At 39.1% G+C, this 18,772-nt stretch overlaps 3 protein-coding genes, 1 non-coding gene and 1 pseudogene across 4 annotated transcripts; 3 read left to right on the top strand and 2 right to left on the bottom strand.

Annotated features, from left to right (window-relative positions):
- Positions 1 to 128: 128 nt before the first annotated feature.
- On the bottom strand, positions 129 to 200 carry TRNAQ-CUG (transfer RNA glutamine (anticodon CUG)). Its single transcript has one exon. It is a non-coding gene; the product is annotated as a tRNA-Gln (tRNA).
- A 2,729-nt stretch (positions 201 to 2,929) lies between these two features.
- Positions 2,930 to 4,314, top strand: LOC103442125 (large ribosomal subunit protein bL27c-like). Its single transcript, XM_008380881.4, has 3 exons — positions 2,930 to 3,364; positions 3,722 to 3,823; positions 3,918 to 4,314. The coding sequence occupies exons 1-3, from the start codon at positions 3,044 to 3,046 to the stop codon at positions 4,098 to 4,100; spliced, it is 606 nt and encodes a 201-aa protein (XP_008379103.3). The 5' UTR covers positions 2,930 to 3,043; the 3' UTR covers positions 4,101 to 4,314.
- On the bottom strand, positions 4,288 to 6,455 carry LOC103442128 (uncharacterized). The gene is made up of 4 exons (XM_008380882.4): positions 6,156 to 6,455; positions 5,889 to 5,953; positions 5,585 to 5,783; positions 4,288 to 4,832 (listed from the first exon to the last, which is right to left on the bottom strand). The coding sequence occupies exons 1-4, from the start codon at positions 6,282 to 6,284 to the stop codon at positions 4,482 to 4,484; spliced, it is 744 nt and encodes a 247-aa protein (XP_008379104.3). The 5' UTR covers positions 6,285 to 6,455; the 3' UTR covers positions 4,288 to 4,481.
- Positions 6,456 to 10,617: 4,162 nt separating this feature from the next.
- On the top strand, positions 10,618 to 11,936 carry LOC103442129 (peroxidase 55-like). The gene is made up of 3 exons (XM_008380883.4): positions 10,618 to 10,884; positions 10,972 to 11,163; positions 11,250 to 11,936. Exons 1-3 carry the CDS (start codon positions 10,672 to 10,674, stop codon positions 11,823 to 11,825), a joined length of 981 nt encoding a protein of 326 aa, XP_008379105.3. The 5' UTR covers positions 10,618 to 10,671; the 3' UTR covers positions 11,826 to 11,936.
- A 1,297-nt stretch (positions 11,937 to 13,233) lies between these two features.
- On the top strand, positions 13,234 to 14,755 carry LOC103442712 (peroxidase 55-like; annotated as a pseudogene).
- Positions 14,756 to 18,772: the final 4,017 nt, after the last annotated feature.

Raw genomic sequence — 18,772 nt, 5'->3', positions numbered from 1 at the left:
TTGGATTTATGAAAAGCCTGAAAAAAGTTACCAGAGGTGTTTCTGGACAACTGCGTTTGAATACAAATGTAAAAGACCTTCCCGAGTGAAAAATAATGGGAAGAAAAAGGGAAAATGAACCCAAAAAAAGGTCCCACCGAGATTTGAACTCGGGTTACTGGATTCAGAGTCCAATGTCCTGACCACTAGACCATGGGACCAATTTGGTGAAAACTGGACTTCTTATTTATATAAACGCAGAAGTGGTAAAATAAAAGTATAAATTTTGGTAAAGTTATTGTTGAATATTTTTCTCCTGGTGTTAATCTGATCCATTTCATCATCAAACACATATACAGAGTGACTAAGTTGCATGTCGCGGATTATCTTATTTTATTTTTATTTTTTTAACAAATAATAAGATAATTTATACTAAATCATCTAGAAGAAAATTCGAACACAGAAACTCAGATGCATGAGCGAATTCTCTTGACTAATTGAGTTACAAGGCATTTACGATTATGTTGCTTATTTGAGTCATGCGAAAGAGATGTGCCTTCACATCTTGAATGAATCTCCTTCAAAATATTCCGAGTTAGTTAAGAGAGGGATATGCATGGCCTTGTTATAGGCTCCTTTCATACTCATACTATGATGAATTGCATGTGAAATAAGTGACGAAGCTATAATTTTAGCGGACGACAATCACATGATTTATGTACTAATTAATTTGTACTAGGAAAGGGAAGGAGTAAACTAAGGAGAAATTGGTGTGGAGAAAAGTTTAATTAGTTGGCCTAAGTGCAAAATGATCAATCAATCTTCACACTAATGATTTAAAAATGAAAAATGATCAATCAAATCTTTATCGTACTAACATTTTAGAATTCGTAAAAGAAAAAAATTTAGAATTCATGGAAGAAAACAACTTAGAATTCAATCAATCTTATCATACTAACAATTTAAGAAAACAAAAGACTATATAAATAATAAGTTTATTTCAACTTTGCGCATATATTACGCTTTTTGCTTGTTAATTAAGTTGAATTACATAAGCAACCAATAAGTGTTGGCACTACTAATTTACTATACTTGTGGTTACGAAGAAAGAAGGAAGCATCTGGTGGTAGAGATATGAATATGTGGCACGGTATCTGGGCTCTTACGGTGCCAAATAAGTCAAGTTCTTGACGTGGAGAGCTATTAATTAGTAACCTTTTTATTTTTTTGAGAAGGAAAATAAAATTAAGAGAGGGAAAAATCCCGGGAACATCTAAGCCCTCTAGAGTCAAACAAGGCATTGGTAGCAGCCGGAGGCGCAAAACCAACCCAAACATGAAGGCTATTTAAATCATGCCCATATGAGGTGACGACATCAGCTACAAAATTTGCTTCCCTAAAAACAGGGGTGTGCTATCCACACACCCATTTTTACTTCTCCCACACCCCTTGTTAATTTATGTCCTTTAATCTTCTTCAATTCATTCGATTCGACGATCGAAAATTAAAAGGGTATGTGAGAAGTAAAAAGGAGTGTGGATATCACATCCCCTAAAAATATGCTTCCAACTAATAGAATCAAAAGAAGAGGCCATCCATTTGATATCTTCAACAATAGCATAGATACGCCAAGGAGTGCTCATGCTTATGTATTAATTAGTAACTTTGTTCCTTGCAACATGGTTTTTTTTTTTTTTTTAAATTGAAAAAATAAAAATAAAAAATCTCAGCACCGGTGTGTTATCAGTGTTGTATGGCAATGGAGACAATGTTGCATGCCATATGGGAATGCGAGGACCTTGTTATATTTCAGGTGGCGAACCAACACGTACAATGCATCAAGGAGCAGACGTCCTGTGGAGGAGTTGATATGGAAGCATCCCCCAGAGGGGATATTCAAACTCAATGTTGATGAAGCAACCTCCTTGAAAGGTTTGTAGAGGCGTTAGGATTGTTGTTCGAGATGAAAATGGAGTGCTCATGGTAGGGTGTTCGAAACAGTTTCATGGTCGTTTCGATGCTTTAACAACAGAATTGCTGGCAGCAAAGGAGGGATAAGTTTTCACATATGATGCTGGGTTTCATGCCATCATTTGCAACTTGACGCTATAGGGACTGTGGATTTGATCAATGCAGCTGGTGTTCGTTTTGATAGGGATGACAGTGTTTTAGAAGAGATTGTCGATTTGAAAAGTCAGTTCAGTCTTTTTTCTTGTCAGTGGCAGGGAAGCGATGGCAAAATAGTGGCTCAAGAATTGGCAAAATATGGACTTAGCAATAGAGGATTAACATGGATGGAAGATGAACCACTTTGACAAAAAAAAAAAAAAAAAAATCAATTGTTAAACGGTGCGGTTTGATTTAGCTAAAAGGAGGCACTTTAGCTATTTATATCGCCGCTTGTGCAATAGGAAACTTTGTACCTTAAGTTCTTAAATCTTAATTTGATACAGAGAAAAACTTGAGTAGGGCAGCCTAATCAGTTGTATAATAAATTTTTTTTACAATTGAACAGACTTATATGTGAGTATTATCCGGCCGAAAGTAGCTACAACTTCCAACTCACACGGACCCAACCCTTATGAGTTGGCAAAGACATCTCTACTCAAATTTATCTACTTTATCAGAATGGCTAATTATAATCACTTGAACAATTATAAAAGAGAAAGCCAAAAAGGTCTTCAAATCAAATTATTCAAAGCCCAACTATAGCACACCGAAAACCTTCTCGTGGTTGAAGGCTTGTAGTTCAAGCCCAGTGGACTAGTATAAGCGGCCCAAATAAAAATTAGAACCTCCTGAGAAAAATTTTTTAGTTGGGACAGGAATACGAGTGGTACACCACTTGTTTTTACGTAAGTATTGAGAAATTTTATTTTTTAAGTTATTAACTTTTTAACACATTTATCCCACCATTTATATAACGATACATAATGTACTACTATGTGTAATGATTGAAAAATCTCTCCGGCGGGGATACCCAATCAGCAGCCTCCAGATAAGGCTGTCAAGTGTCAACAAATTCACATTCTTCTGTTTATGAAAGCTTAATAATTTCTCAGAAATGGCGGTTGCGTCCATGGCTTTCAACGTCGTCGGAGCTTTCAGAGGGCTGTCTCTCCGCCCAACCTCCACCTCCGCCTCCTGCTCGTCCTCCTCGTCCTTCCTCAGAGGCGACTTGGGTTCTCTGCAAGTGGGTCCCAAGCTATCGTTAGTGTCGTCGGGCCCTCAGCGACTGCCATTGACGATTCAAAACGCGCACAAGAAAGGAGCCGGGAGTACAAAGAACGGCCGCGATTCCAAAGGGCAGAGGCTCGGCGTCAAGATTTACGGCGACCAGGTCGCCAAGGCTGGCTCCATCATTGTCCGCCAGCGCGGCACCAAGGTAACTTCAAAACAACTTGACAAGGAAATGAACTGTGTCGAACTCGAATTTGGGTACTTGTGGCAAATGGTCGTGTTCGGATTTACTAATTTATGTGCGTGTTCATTTCGTTTAGACGCATGTTTATTTTCGGCATTTGAATTTCATAAGGCAATTTTTTCATTAAGTAGGATCGGTTATATAAATCTTAGAATGTTATTGCGTTCGGTTCTATATCGATAAATTAAAAGAGAATCAATAAACAAAAATAAAAGCGAAATCATTTTAAATGTGGTATTGTAGCTTTGTCACATGTAGAAATAGAAATATAGAATGATGTTGTGACTTGTATGTTTTCTTTGGCATCAAAATTATCAGTTCCATGCAGGGAAGAATGTGGGGCTTGGCAAGGACCACACCATCTTCTCTTTGATCGACGGCATGGTGAAGTTCGAGAAGTTTGGACCCGACAAGAAGAAGGTACGATCCGGAGTTCCGAAACCCGTCGTAGCTGGTGGTTTGATAGGCTGCGTGCTGCATACTAACACGAATCGTTGATTTGTACTATCTGCAGATTAGTGTTTACCCGCGAGAAGTACAGCCGGAGAACCCCAACAGCTACCGGGTTAAAAAGAGGGAGAACTTCAGGCTGCAGCGCGAACGTAAGAAAGCAAGGAAGGAAGGCTACATCCTTCAGAACAAACCCGAGCTAATACTTGCGTCTGCCGATGCTGCAGATGCTGATCCAGTCTGTTGATTCATGCTCATCTTTTGGTAAAAGAACTTAGAAGCGTTTCTGCATCATATAAGCACTTTCAAAAGAAGCATGTGTCAAAGAAGCGCTTTGACAACTTTTCTACCAAGTGCTTGGATTTCAGTGTACTTCAAATAAAAGCACTTATGAACACGAATGTTTCTACGTACGCAATCTCAAACGATGAAAATGAAAAGAAAAGAAAATTTTAGCGATAGCTGCTGAGTTTCAACAACACTTTCAAAAGAAGAATGTTTCTACGTAAGCTGTTTGACTCCTAACTGGTCAACTTTGGATGGATACACGGAAAATTTCTAGAGAACGATTAATAATCATCACCTACAACATTCAAAATCTTCCAAACATCCTTCCCTGAGTTCCAACTTATGTGGAGTCCGGTTTTTTCTCACGTTGAACAGCTCTTGGGACGAATGTCATGCCACGAGTGGGTCTACGACCAAAGCTGATGGCTGAAGGGGTCGAGTCTGATGTGCTTAATTTGGAGACGCCAGAAACAAGGCCATCCATGGTTTCGTTATCTACTTGCATACTAGATGACTCTGCCTTCTTCGAAGTAGCTTGTCTGCGTTGGTTCTTCTGCCTCTGTTTTTTAGAAGGAAGAGCCTTCTTGAAAAACTCAAATGAAGTGGGGAATTTATGCTTGTCCACCAGATGTTGCTGCCGACTTTTGTAGTTCTTGAACTTCAAACCACAGCCTTCCACAAGGCATTCATACTGTTAAACACAGACATCCAAACAAAATTAAAACAGCTAAACCAGTGTGTGCTCAAACACAAGATAGAGAAATCTTTCATCTTTGAACTAAGATGATCACTTCAGGATGCAAATAACAAAGCATGGGTAATTAGGTATAGACAACCATATCATCTAGCAAAAACCACGAGCATTAGTCACGGTGTAATACGAGGAATTCAAGGGAAAAAGAAAAGTATAAATTGTATTCTATGACAATGCCTGTATTTTGTGTTTGCTTCACACAGAACTCGAATATTTTAAAAAATAAAAAACATTCATAGAAACGTAAAAGCAAAACATTCTTTCAGTAATAAACCTGGAAGCGTCCCTATAGACAAGATTGTATGTTAACAAAGATATTATCTAGAAAAATCCATGAGCTTTGACAAATAGCGGATCAATTCTTCATCCTTAAGTACAATCCAAACCTGAACTTAAAGAGTTCTTTGAAACTTTGAAGGATAATGATATGCAGTTTAGGGTAAGGATTCAAGTTATTAGCCAATTCACTATCAGTAAAAATAAAACCATGAAATGACTTCTACCGTCATGTTTGTCTTCTGTTTTTGGTTCTCAGTAGTTAAAAATCAACGACATTTTGGTAAAAATGAGAGAGGAACTGTCAATATGCCATTACTTCCTCAAATTCAAAAGACAAGACAGATGTCATACAATCGTACTCAATCAGACAGTTCCAACACGGATCAAGGAGGAAGATAAAGAGTAACTACCATGAGATAGCCGCGTGCCACTTTCGCCTGAAAGAAAGAATCGTGTGCTTCAGATACATGTATGCTGAGCAACCGCGACGTTGGGTAGGCTCTATAGCACACAGAACACGACGCAGTGTGCCGTGCATTGTAGTGATCTTCAAAGTCCTCCAAGGAACTCAAGCGAGCACCGCAACCAACAATCGGACAGAAACACCCCCTGCAAAATCAAACCACACACTTCACGTTCAGGAAAAAAGCAACAGAAAACAATAGTGTCTTACAGTAGTACACAAATTTCTTATAACCAGGAAACATGAAATACCTGCCTTCCTCATCTACCATTTCTCGAAGCTGATGCTTTTCGTCTTCGGTTAAATCCAACGCAATCTACGCAATATTACAGTAAATCATTAAGCAAAAAGCAACCAAATTTAAAAATTCAAATTCATTTCAGCCGAATGTGCAAGTAAAATTTTGAAATGCTAATTCCTAATTGCGTTCGATGATTAAAAACCCCAGTTCAAATTCGGACCGAGCGACGCAAATCAAAATTCATAAAATTTACACCAAATTACAGAGAAATGTAAACCTGTTTGGCGAGCAGTTCCCTCTCGATGTTTCCAGATGCGAAGAAAGGAGATTCGGGAGCGAACTTCCGACGGAGGGGTTTCCAGTGCGGAAACCCTAATTTTGCTTCTTCTACATCCATCGACGCCATGGCCGTTGTGCTAGACCGACTGTTGGTCTTCTACTGTGAGCCCTGAGCGAAGAGACTGGTTTGAATTTTGATCGCGTATCGCCAGATTGCAATGCTTCAACCGAACGGAACGTTGAGCGGCTTCTAAGTTCTAACTGCGTACTCCTTTCGGGCTTCGTCCTCGTCAGTCCACGTCATGAGATATTTGGGCTCGATGGTTGACTATATGAACCAAAAGATAAGCCCATATATTTATGGGCCTATTTGGTTGCGTCGTCTTTGATTTTCGGCCCTCTAAATCAGGCATATTTTTAATAATTTCACTCAAAATTCACATAGAGTTCATGAAAGGCCATTAAATTTTATGGATTTATATTTATTTAAAAAAAAAAACAATGCTTGAGAGATTAAAATTTTAAATTACATGATGTGTTATGATTTTTAATTTTTTTTTTACGAAATGAGATGCTACAGAGTTAGTACCGTGTTTTAAAATATATTTTATTTTTCATATGACATTGTACGATTGATTTGGGATAAAGTCACACTTCACGTCTCAGTTACATGTAATTATTCTCCATAAAACAATTGTACTATAATTACTAGTTGGTCAGGATGTAATTCAAATTTTTTATCATACCTACTCGCTGAATGAAAAAATGCTAAGCAAACTCTCTCTAAAATAAGAATCATGATAGACTCTCTGTCACCGATTTCCACTCGTTAACTTAGTCAAAGATCCAAAATACTTAATCTTAGTTGATACAATACGCTAGCAAACAGAAACATGCCGACTTTGTTGCTAAATACTTAAGAATGACTAGCAATAATCGACTATAATTTAACCCATGCACTAACAATCTTCCTTTTCCTTTTCTTTTTTCTTTTTTTTTTGGAAACCTAACAATCTTCCTTAGAATTATAGCTCGACGATTAGTTTTTATATTAAAGGTCGGCTGCAAATCCCACTCTCCACATTTACAATGTTTTAATTTATTATTATTATTATTATTGGGTTTGTTTTGTAAAGATTCCATCATTGAAAATTACAGTTTGAATTTTGATAAAATTATTGTTGAATCTGATTTTTCTCCTGGTGTTAATGTGATCCATTTCATATACAAAGTGATTAAAGTTGCATCTTACGGATAATTAACACTAAATTATGTGGGGAAGAGAATTCGGACACGAACCTCAAGTGTACGGACGAATATTGTTTTTAATAACTAAGCTACAAGACACTTGCGATTATCTAGCTTATTTGAGTCATGAGAAAGAGATATGCCTATACATCTTGAATGAATCTCCTCCAAAATATTCCGAGTTTGTTAGAAAGGGATAGGCATTGCCTTGTTATAGGCTCTATTCATACTTATTTTATGATGAATTGCATGCATGTGGAAATAGCGACGAAGCCATAATTCTAGCATACGACAATCACATGACTTATACACTAATTAATTTGTACTAGGAAAGGGAAGGAAACAAAGGAGAAATAGGTTGAGTTGGCATGGCCTAGGTAGAAGATGATCAATCAATCTTATCTACTAACAATTTAAAATTAGAAAATGATCAATCAATCTTACATACTAACAATTAAAATATGAAAATGGTTAATCAATCTTATCATACTAACAATTTAAAATTCATAGAAGAAAAAGAAAGACTACATAAGTAATAAGTTCATTTCAACTTGCATATATATTACACCTTTTGCTTGTTAAGTTGAATTACATAAGCAACCAATAAGTGTTGGGACTACTAATTAACAAATTGGGGGTTATGGAGAAAGATGGGGCATTGAGGCCGAAAGGATACCGGTATCATATAAATTACACTCTTAACTCATAATTTTTTTTTCATGCAATTAAGATGCTATGGAGACAGTATATTAAGCATGTCTTGCATTTCAAAATATTTTTAATTTTTTTACATGACTTCTCGTGATTAATTTAGGATAACGCCACACTTCACGTCTAAGTTACATGTAATAATTCACCATGCTATGGCTACTCCTACTCATTGAATAATCCAAAGATCCTTAGCATCAAACTATCAGTTCCATGCAGGGAAGAATGTGGGGCTTGGCAAGGACCACACCATATTCTCTTTAGTTGACCGCATGGTTAATTAAGTTTGAGAAGTTTGGACCCGACAAGAAGAAGGTATGATCCGGAGTTCCACAACTCGTCATGGTTGGTGGTTTGATAGGCTGTGTGTTGTAGGCTAACACGAATTGTTAGTGTTTACCCTCAAGAAGTGCAGCCAGAGAACCCTAACAGGGGTTAAAATGAGGGGAGAACTTCGGGCTACAGCGTAAACGTAAGAAAGCCAAAAAGGAAGGCTACATCCTTCAAAACAAACCCGAGCTACTACTTGCGTCTGCCGATGCTGCAGATGCCAATCCAGTTTGTTGATTCTTTGCTGATCTTTAGAGAATGAGGTTGTCCTCGATGCTAATTTACTCAACATTGTGAGCAACCTTTGCAGATGATTCGCCTTTGCTTTTTGTTTAGCAGGCATGAGTAAAAGAACTAACAAGCGTTATCTGCATCATATAAGTACTTTCAAAAGAAACATGTGTCAAAGAAGCGCTTTGACAACTCTTTTACGAATGCTTGGATTTCAGTATACTTCAAATAAACGCACTTATGAAAATATGAAAAAAAATAATTTCAACCAATTGTATTATTACACTTAGTGTAATAGGTCGTGTTCACGGTACATAATTGAGGATCCAGTACAAAATGCAAGTTGATAGCTTGTGAGTGCTATCACAAGAGAAATTTGGGTCAAATTGCTTGACTAGCTGACTAGATTAGCCACCTAGTAAATAATGTCACGTCATTAGTTACTGCCACAAAAAATTCCACTAACAAATATATTATCATTTATGACATGTTTGTCGATAGAGTGTCAGTATACTTGTCGATTTTAAATGATCGAATTAACTAGTTGATCAGGTGACCATGGCGCCACATAATTTGGCTCCATCTAAAACATTCTCAACCTCTGCTTACATTTCAATTTGATGGGTGCAAATAATCCACAAAAGCATTAGGGTTCCTATCATTTCTTTGATTTTAAGTCATTAATCACTTTTGGAAATAATTAAAATTAGGGTAAATAAGAGTTGGTAGAGAGATAATGTCATTTACAAAAAACTCCACATAGTATTGCATAAGACTTATTTAACACATTTGCTAAGAAAATACACTTGTTTAATATGGATGAATTTGATTTCTACACGACTTTTAAAATTTGAAAATAAGAACTTAATTAATATGAAAGTCACCTTCCTATTGTCATTTTCATTTCAAGCTAGCAAGTAATGACTAAGGGAGCAAGTAGCGATTAAGAGGAGTTGTTGCCTTCCAAAATAACTATTGCCAACGAGACCCAATTCAACCAAATGGTCAAAGACATACACATGACGTTAAATAAATAAATAAATAAATAAATAAATATATATATATATATAGAGGAAACTTTTAAGGGAAGAGATTTCTATTTTTTTTTATTTTATAAAAATGGGGATTAGTTGTGGAGTTCACACCACATCGAACTTTAACGATCCGAATCGTCTATTTTTCAAGTTGTACCTCATAGATTATCCTTACAAAATATTAGCCAAATCGGAAATATTTAAGACATCTAATTGGGTTTAAAGAAATGAACGAATACTTTGTTATATAAGAAACAATGAAATTTGATTTTGATAATTAACTAGGCAAATAACTTCAGATTGAATTAAATTTTTGCAAGGAAGATCTATGAATCAAGACTAACAAAATAGACGTTTGGATCATTGAAATTCGATGGGGAGTGGGCCCCACACCTAATCCCTTTTTTTTCTTCAAAAAATGGGGATCCCATTGCATAAAGGGCATGTGTGTGTGTGTGTGTATTTATATTTATGACTTACATGGTTCAACAAAAAGGGAGAAAGCCTTTAGTACTGAAAGTCGCATGGTCACGTTATGTTACTAATTCACGTATTATGATCCACAAAAGACAACATGATTTCAATTTTATGGATATGCAACTTAAATAGTTAAACAACGTTTTATCCATACACATGAGAGCACGTGTCCAAATTCGTGTAACCATGCAAGAGTCATAGTAATTGAAATATTCACAACCAAAAAGTTTGACATCCAATGTTACTTGGATGCATAGATGGCTCTACAAGACAATGACCAATAACCAAACACTAGAAACATTAATCAAAGTGGTGGAATTTGGAGGCTTTAGAATTTTCTGACAAAATAGGTTTGAAGGGCTGTCATTGTCTCTCTCAACTCCCCTCCATCTTTTGTAACTATAAAATAAGAATCCTAAATCAATGGAGATTACACGCAGAGAGAGAGAGAGAGAGAGAGAGAGAGAGAGAGAGAGAGAGAAGAAAATGAAGTTATGGAGGAGAGGCTTGCTTTTGGTGTTGGTTATGATGTTTTCGCAGGGGAAGGAATCAGAGGGACAGTTAGTAGAAAACTTCTACAGCGCTAGATGTCCAAATGTTGAATCCATAGTGAACCAGGCAGTCTCTCGGAAAAGAGATCAAACGATTATCACACTCGCAGCGACTCTGCGATTATTTCTCCATGACTGCTTTGTTGAGGTAATGTTGCAAACTTGCATCCCAAGCATTGTGTTTAAAATGTTCCAGACAGTGATTTAAGTTCCCAACATCGTTTGATCAATTTAGGGATGCGATGCGTCGATCATTATTGCTTCGCCAAACGGGGACGCAGAGAAGAATTTTGCCGATAATCTTTCATTAGCAGGAGACGGGTTTGACACCGTGATCAAGGCAAAGCAAGCAGTGGAAGCACAATGCCCTGGCGTCGTGTCTTGCGCTGACATTCTGGCTGTCGCCGCCCGTGACTGTGTAGTCCTTGTAAGTCTTGTCATTAGACTCAATGACTAATGTTCCACAACACAGTGTACTACTTATCTCTTGTTCTGCATTCAAATTCTCTGCAGGCAGGAGGCCCTTCATTCCCCGTGGAATTGGGACGCCGCGATGGACTCATCTCGAAAGCTTCTCGTGTGGCTGGGAACTTGCCAGAACCGACCTTTAATCTCAACCAACTAACCACCATGTTTGCCAAACACAATCTTTCCCTAACCGATGTCATTGCGTTGTCCGGAGCACATACTCTTGGCTTTTCACACTGCAATCGCTTCTCAGACCGCCTCTACAACTTCTCGCCATCCTCTACTGTCGACCCTTCCCTGAATCCTGACTACGCCAAGCAGTTGATGGCAACCTGCCCCATAGCGGTAGACCCCAACATTGTCATGACCTTGGACCCTGACACTCCCTTCACATTTGACAACGCTTATTACAGAAACTTGGTTGCCGGGAAAGGGTTGTTGAGTTCAGACCAGGTTCTATTCTCTGACTCTGCATCTCGGTCTACTGTCCTCAATTTCGCTAACAACGCAGATAACTTCAACGGAGCGTTTGTCACCGCCATGAGGAAGCTCGGAAGGGTCGGCGTCAAGACTGGTAATCAAGGGGAGATCAGGAGAGACTGCACCACCTTCAATTCATGAGATAGCAGGATTCCATGTTGTACGTAGAGCTGTCAATAGATCAGATTTTGGTTCAATCCAATACGAACCCAATAATCCGATTAATAACAAGCTACATCGGTTCAATCTAAATCTAATTGTTAATGTTTATGGATTGAGAAGTTGAATTTGATAATCCGAAAACGATAGCAACCCAATAATACAATTAATAATAAATTAGATATGAGACGATACAAATTTGATTCTGTTACGTGTCTAATTGTACGCTCCAGAACGAAAAATAAAATGTTACGCTTACGCATGTAAAAAGGGTCTACCCTGAAAGGGCCGCCACGGGTTCTACCTTATTTCTGTGGGATGTTCCGAATTCAGATTCAGGCTTTATTGGACCCGTTTTGACAAGGTTTGGTTCTTGCAAAACTGCAATTTACGCTCTGAACCGGCTCAAGACTCGGTCCAAACCCAAAACCTAGCCCTTATTAAGGCCAGCCAACTCCGATCCTTTTATGTTATCTGTTGTAAGGAACCTTTAGTTCAAGTGGTTAAATAGAATTTACCCATGCATGCATTTGTAATCCTAGCTTCGATTCACCCTCCACGGTCCACACTATCTTAAAAAAACAAAAACAAAAAAAAAGAAAAAGAAAGAAGAGTATCACTTTTGAAATGATTAAAAATTAAAATTAGGGTAAATAATTAAGAGTTGTTAGAAAAATTATGGTCTTTTACAGAGCATGCTTATACACTATGCCAGACAGGGCACGACAGTAACATGCTATTGCTAATATTTAAATTAACACATTTACTAAAAAAAAAAAAAATACTTTTTTAAAACGGCAGAGTGTCCATTCCACACGACATTTAAATTTTCAAAACATGAATTATAAATGATTTATGTACTAAAAATGAATATCACCTAATTCAATCAAATCATCAAATAAATGTATAAACATATGACTTCAAGTGTGAAACACAAAGTTCGAACTTCTTAGCGTGAAAGTCATATTAAGAGTGTGCTGAATTAACATGTTATGATATAACAATAATAATAATTAAGTCTTATCTTATTAAGTGGAGTCAGCTGGATGAATCGTAGGACGCGCTTGGTTTTGTTACATATTTTTTTTCTTTCTTAAAGTTTCTGTCCAAGTCTTCCTCTACTCATTTTGTCTTGAGCATTCGTTCCATAGTCACATCTTCTAATGGACCATCAGTAGGTTATTTGCATCTTCAAATAATTATGTTATCAAGTCTTCTTTGATCTTCCTCTACCCATTTTTCCAAGATGCGTCGTGATAGGGATAGATAAATGTCATTGTCTTTCCTTGTCATCTCCCTTAAATCTTCTGTCACTATAAAATGATTCACAAGTGAATGGAGATTAGGCAGAGAGAGACAGAGACAGAAAAATAAGAACTAGAGAGAGAAAATGGAGGTATCGAGAGGGTTGCTTTTAGGCCTGACATTTTGGACCCAATTCGTTAACTTGACTCGACCCAACCCGTTAATATTTGTATTTGAGTGGATGCTTAACGGGTCGAGTCGCTAACGGATGAATCCGTTAAATAACGGGTCATTTTGGATCAACCCGTTAGCACCCGTTAGTTGAGAATATTTTAGTAATTTTAGTAACGTCTTAATAACAAAAAATAAACTTTATGCAAAAAAAATAATAATAATAATTGTTAACATGTGATCAGTTAGCTTAACGGGTCGGGTTCGGATGATCCGTTAGCTTAACGGATTGGGTTCGGATGATCCGTTAACTTAACGGGTCGGGTTCAATCCGACCCAAACCCAATAAACCTACCCGTTTACAGGTCTAGTTGCTTTTGGTCCTTGTTTTGATGATTCTGCAGGGGAGGGAATCAGAGGGACAACTAGCAGAGAACTTCTACAGCTCTAGTTGTCCAAATGTTGAATCCATCGTGAAGCAGGCAGTCGATATAAAGAGACGCCAAGCGCCTCCCACAATCGCGGGCACTCTGCGATTATTTTTCCATGACTGCAGTGGAAGCACAATGCCTTGGTATCGTCTCTTGTGCTGACATCTTGGCTATGGCTGCCCGGGATTGTGTATTCTTTGTAAGTGTTGTCTTGAGACTCCTGAGTTGTCACATCCACTGGACAATGTACTACTTCTCTGATGTTCCACATTCAAATTTTCTGCAGGCAGGAGGCCCTTCGTTCCCAGTAGAATTGGGACGCCATGAGGGACTCATCTCGAAAGCATCACGGGTTGCTGGGAACTTGCCAGAACCGTTCTTTGATCTGTTGCAACTCAATACCATGTTTGCCAAACATAATCTTTCCCTAACTGATGTCATTGCGTTGTCCGGAGCTCATACTCTAGGCGTTTCACACTGCAATCGCTTCTCAGACCGCCTCTACAACTTCTCATCGTCCTCTCCTGTCGACCCTTCTCTGAATCCCGACTATGCCAAGCGGTTGATGGTAACCTGCTCCAAAGAGGCAGACCCCGGCGCAATCAGCAACTTGGACCCTGACACCCCATTCACATTTGACAATGTTTATTACAAAAACTTGGTTGGCGGGAAAGGGTTGTTGAGCTCAGATCAGGTTCTTTTATCCGACTCTGCATCACAGCCCACTGTCCTTGATTTTGCTAAGAACCCAGGTAACTTCGATGGAGCCTTCGTCGCTGCCATGAGGAAGCTTGGAAGAGTCGGTGTTAAGACTGGTATTCAAGGGGAGGTCAGGAGAGACTGCACCACCTTCAATTCATGATCATCGAAAGCCAAGAAATATTCATCATGGTATAACCTACTGGTTCTAATTAGTAGGATTAATAAGCACCCGATAATCTCTGGAGAAGAATTTATTTCTCAGGAATTTAAGTTTTTCATTGTTAATTGTAATTGTTCCTTATTTCGACGAAAATCTGCTATCTTTTTCAATCTCTGGAAATACATATGATCCTTGCAAAACAAGTAAGTATTTGAAGCTAACGAAATAAGAAAGAGCTAGGTAGTTCCTGGGATTGATAGGAATGATATGGCTGAATATTTTGTCTATTTAGAACAGAGGGTAAGGAGCCCATATATACAAATACAAAATGAAAAAGACAAAAAAACTGATTCTAATCCTATAAAGTGTGATCCATAATTCATGGAATAGCCTTTCCTAGGTTAGACAAGAGATCCACAATTCATGGAATAGCCTTTCCTAGATTAGACAAATACAATATTATACATTAATTATAATATATTCTTAATACTCCCCCTCAAGTTGGAGAGTGAAGATTACGAACGCCCAACTTGTCTCGCAGCTTCACAAATTGATCCTTCCCTAAAGCCTTCGTAAAAATATCAGCTAACTGGAGGAATGTAGGCACATACATAGGACGAATTATACCAGCTTGTAATTTTTCTCGAACAATATGGCAATCTATCTCAATATGCTTGGTACGTTCGTGAAAAACAGGATTTGCTGCGATGTACAAAGCTGCCTGATTATCACAAAATAATGAAGCGGGAGTTTTCTGGAGAACTCGTAAATCTTGTAATATGTATCGCAACCAAGTTATTTCTAGGCAAGTATTTGCCATAGCACGGTATTCTGCCTCAGCTGATGACCTGGACACATTATCTTGCTTCTTAGACTTCCAAGAAATAAGTGAATTGCCAAGAAAAATACAATATCCCGTAACTGATCTTCTCGTGGCACGACATCTTCCCCAATCAGAATCACAAAAAGCTTTCAAGTCTAGATTATTGTTGGCTGAAAATAGTAGACCTTGACCTGGAGTGCCTTTGATATATCTAAGGATTCGCATAGCTGCATCCCAATGCGGTTTTCGTGGCTCGTGCATAAATTGGCTCAAAGTACGAACGGGATAAACGATGTCCGGTCTAGTAACAGTGAGATATATCAATCTCCCAACTAACCTTCTGTATTTAGTTGGATCATTTAACAATGCTCCATCTGTGGGTGTAAGTGCTAAGTTTTGTTCCATTGGAAAAGGATCTGGTCGTACACCAAGTAACCCTGAGTCTTGAAGAATGTCGAGTGCATATTTTCGCTGTGACATAAAAATTCCCTTTTCTGAGCGTGCGAACTCAATACCCAGAAAATACTTTAGATCGCCAAGGTCTTTGATGCGGAAGCGTTTGAGAAGAAAGGCTTTGAGTTGTTCCATCTCTTGGATATTATTTCCTGTGATAAGTATGTCATCAACATAAATAAGAACAACAGTGATTGAAGTACCTCGAACCTTGGTGAACAAGGAATAATCCGCTTTTGATTGATGATATCCGGCGTTTTGAATAGCGTCTGAGAAGGTGGTGAACCAAGTTCGAGATGCCTGTTTGAGTCCGTAAAGGGACTTTTTGAGCCGACATACAAGATTCTCCCCCTGTCGGCGAAGACCTGGAGGGGGTTCCATGTAGACCTCTTCATGAAGAGTGCCATGAAGAAAGGCATTTTGAACATCTAACTGGTGAATGAACCAAGTACGGGCAGCAGCAACGGTAATGAGACAACGCAGAGTAGTAAGTTTGGCAGTGGGTGAGAAAGTTTCCTGGTAATCAACTCCCTCAACCTGTGTGTATCCTTTTGCAACAACACGAGCCTTGTAACGATCAAGAGAACCGTCAGACTTGTACTTCCTTTTGAAAACCCATTTGGAGCCGATAGGCTTATGACCAGCAGGAAGGGGAACCAAGTCCCAAGTTTGATTACGTTGTAACGCATCTAATTCGGTATGCATAGCTTGTTGCCAGTGTGGATCAAGGATAGCTTCAGCATATGTGGTGGGCTCAGATGGACCTGTAATGTTAGCTAAAAAAGAGCAATGGGCAGAAGAGAAACGAGAGTTGGAAAGAAAATGAGAAATGGGATAACGGGTACCTGGTGCAGGACGTAGTGCCAGAGAAGAATGATTGACTTGGTGAGACATGTGGTAGTCTTTAGTCCATGTCGGTGGCTGTTTAGGACGAGTGGAATGTCGGAGAGAAGGGAGAAGAGGTGGGGAAGAGATGGGAATATCAAGGTCGGGAGGGGAGGCATGAGAGGGGGCAGAAGAAGGGGGTACGTGTAGTAATGGAGGAGAGGTGGTCACGGGTTGGGGAGGGATGTCGGTGGAGGAGGGACCATGTGAGATATGGGGAGTGGGAGTGTCGGCAAGGGATGAGTCATCGCCAGGTGTGGTTAAGGGAGGAGGTTGATCAAAGGTGGTAGGTGCATGAAGCGGTGGAGGGAAATGGGAAAGGGGAGAAAAAGAGGTGGGGTCCTGAGGGATAGGATTAAGGGCAGTGGTATGAGAATCAGGAGGGGAAAGATTAGAAAATGGGAATGAAGTCTCATGAAATATTACATCACGGCTGATCAAAAATTTTTTTAGTGTCCAAGTTGTAAAGTTTATACCCTTTGTGACCTGTGGGATAGCCAACGAAAACACACCGGTGTGCTCTAGGTTCAAATTTGTGGGTAGGGTGTACAACGGTAGCATAACTGAGACAACCAAACACGCGTAGATGCTCAAGGGATGGTGGACGTTTGTATAATAGTTCAAAGGGTGATTTGTGGGAAAGTAACGGAGAAGGTAAACGATTGATGAGGTAGACGGCAGTGAGTACGCAATCACTCCAAAATATGAGGGGGATGTTGGATTGAATGCGTAAAGCACGGGCCACTGTAAGAATATGGCGATGTTTGCGTTCAACAACCCCATTTTGTTGGGGTGTGTAAACGCAAGTGCGTTGAAGTTCGATCCCATTAGATTGAAAATAATCCTTCATAGATAAGAATTCAGACCCATTGTCTACTCTGATGGTTTTAACTGTGGCATGGAATTGAGTGTGAGCAAAGGTGAGAAAGGACTTTAAAAGATGTTGGGTCTCAGATTTGTGAGACATGAAAAACACCCAAGTGCATCGACTAAAATCGTCCACAATTGTAAGAAAGAAACGAGCCCCAGAGTGAGTGGGAATTTTGTAAGGACCCCATATGTCACAATGTAATAAAACAAATGGTGCATGAGTCGATATTGAACTTAAAGAAAACGGAAGTCGTGTTTGTTTGGCCAAAGGACAGACACTACAAGTATTGTCAATGGAAATAGCATGAGAAAGTAATAAAGACGAAGCTAATTTGAGACGAGAAGGGGATGGATGCCCAAGTCGTTGGTGCCATAAATAGGAAGGATGGGAAACTTGATGAGAGGCAGGTGTTCGGTGTATAGGTGACATGTAGTAAAGACCATCACGCATCTTACCCGAACCAATCATCTTCCCTGAAGCCAAGTCCTGCAAAACACAAAAGGTGGGAAACAAAATGGCACAACAATTGAGAGAGTTAGTGACTTTGCTAGCGGACATGAGATTGAGATTAAAAGACGGAACACACAAGACATCGGCTAAAGTGATATCAGAATTAAATGGTACTGTGCCAGTACAAGTGATTGGGATTGAAGAACCAGTGGGCAAATTAACAACGGGTATAGATGAAGGTTTGGTGGTAGTAAATAAGGTGGAATCAGAAACGATATGGTCTGTAGCTCCACTATCCAAGATCCATGGCTTACTAAACACAGAATTAATGGAAGTAACAGAAAGAGAATTCGGACCTGCGGCATTTGCATAAGCGTTCCCATTACCAGAAGAAAGCAAGGAGAGAGCATGAGTCAACTGTTGAATTTGATCCGCAGAGAGTGCACTCAACGGATTGGTACTGGTGGATGCAGAAGGATATGTTGGTTGCGGCATGAATGGCCCTTGAAGACTTGACGTGGTTTCCGTTGCATGGGCGGCATGCAAAGGACGTGAAGAAGAATTGCCTCTTTGCTTGCGACCTTTTGTATTGCCATTTCCTCCAGTGGGATGAGGCACCCACGTGCCATTCTTGATTTTGCACCTGTCCTCTGTATGTCCTCTTTTGTCACAAAAATTGCAATGGTATTTTAGAGTGCGGCAATTATCGATGGTGTGTCCCTCTCGGTTGCAATGATC

Source organism: Malus domestica, chromosome 09 (genome assembly GCF_042453785.1).
Source record: "Malus domestica chromosome 09, GDT2T_hap1".
NCBI lineage: Eukaryota > Viridiplantae > Streptophyta > Magnoliopsida > Rosales > Rosaceae > Malus > Malus domestica.
Note: the sequence above shows the minus strand (reverse complement) of the source record. Positions and strands in the feature narration are given on the sequence as shown.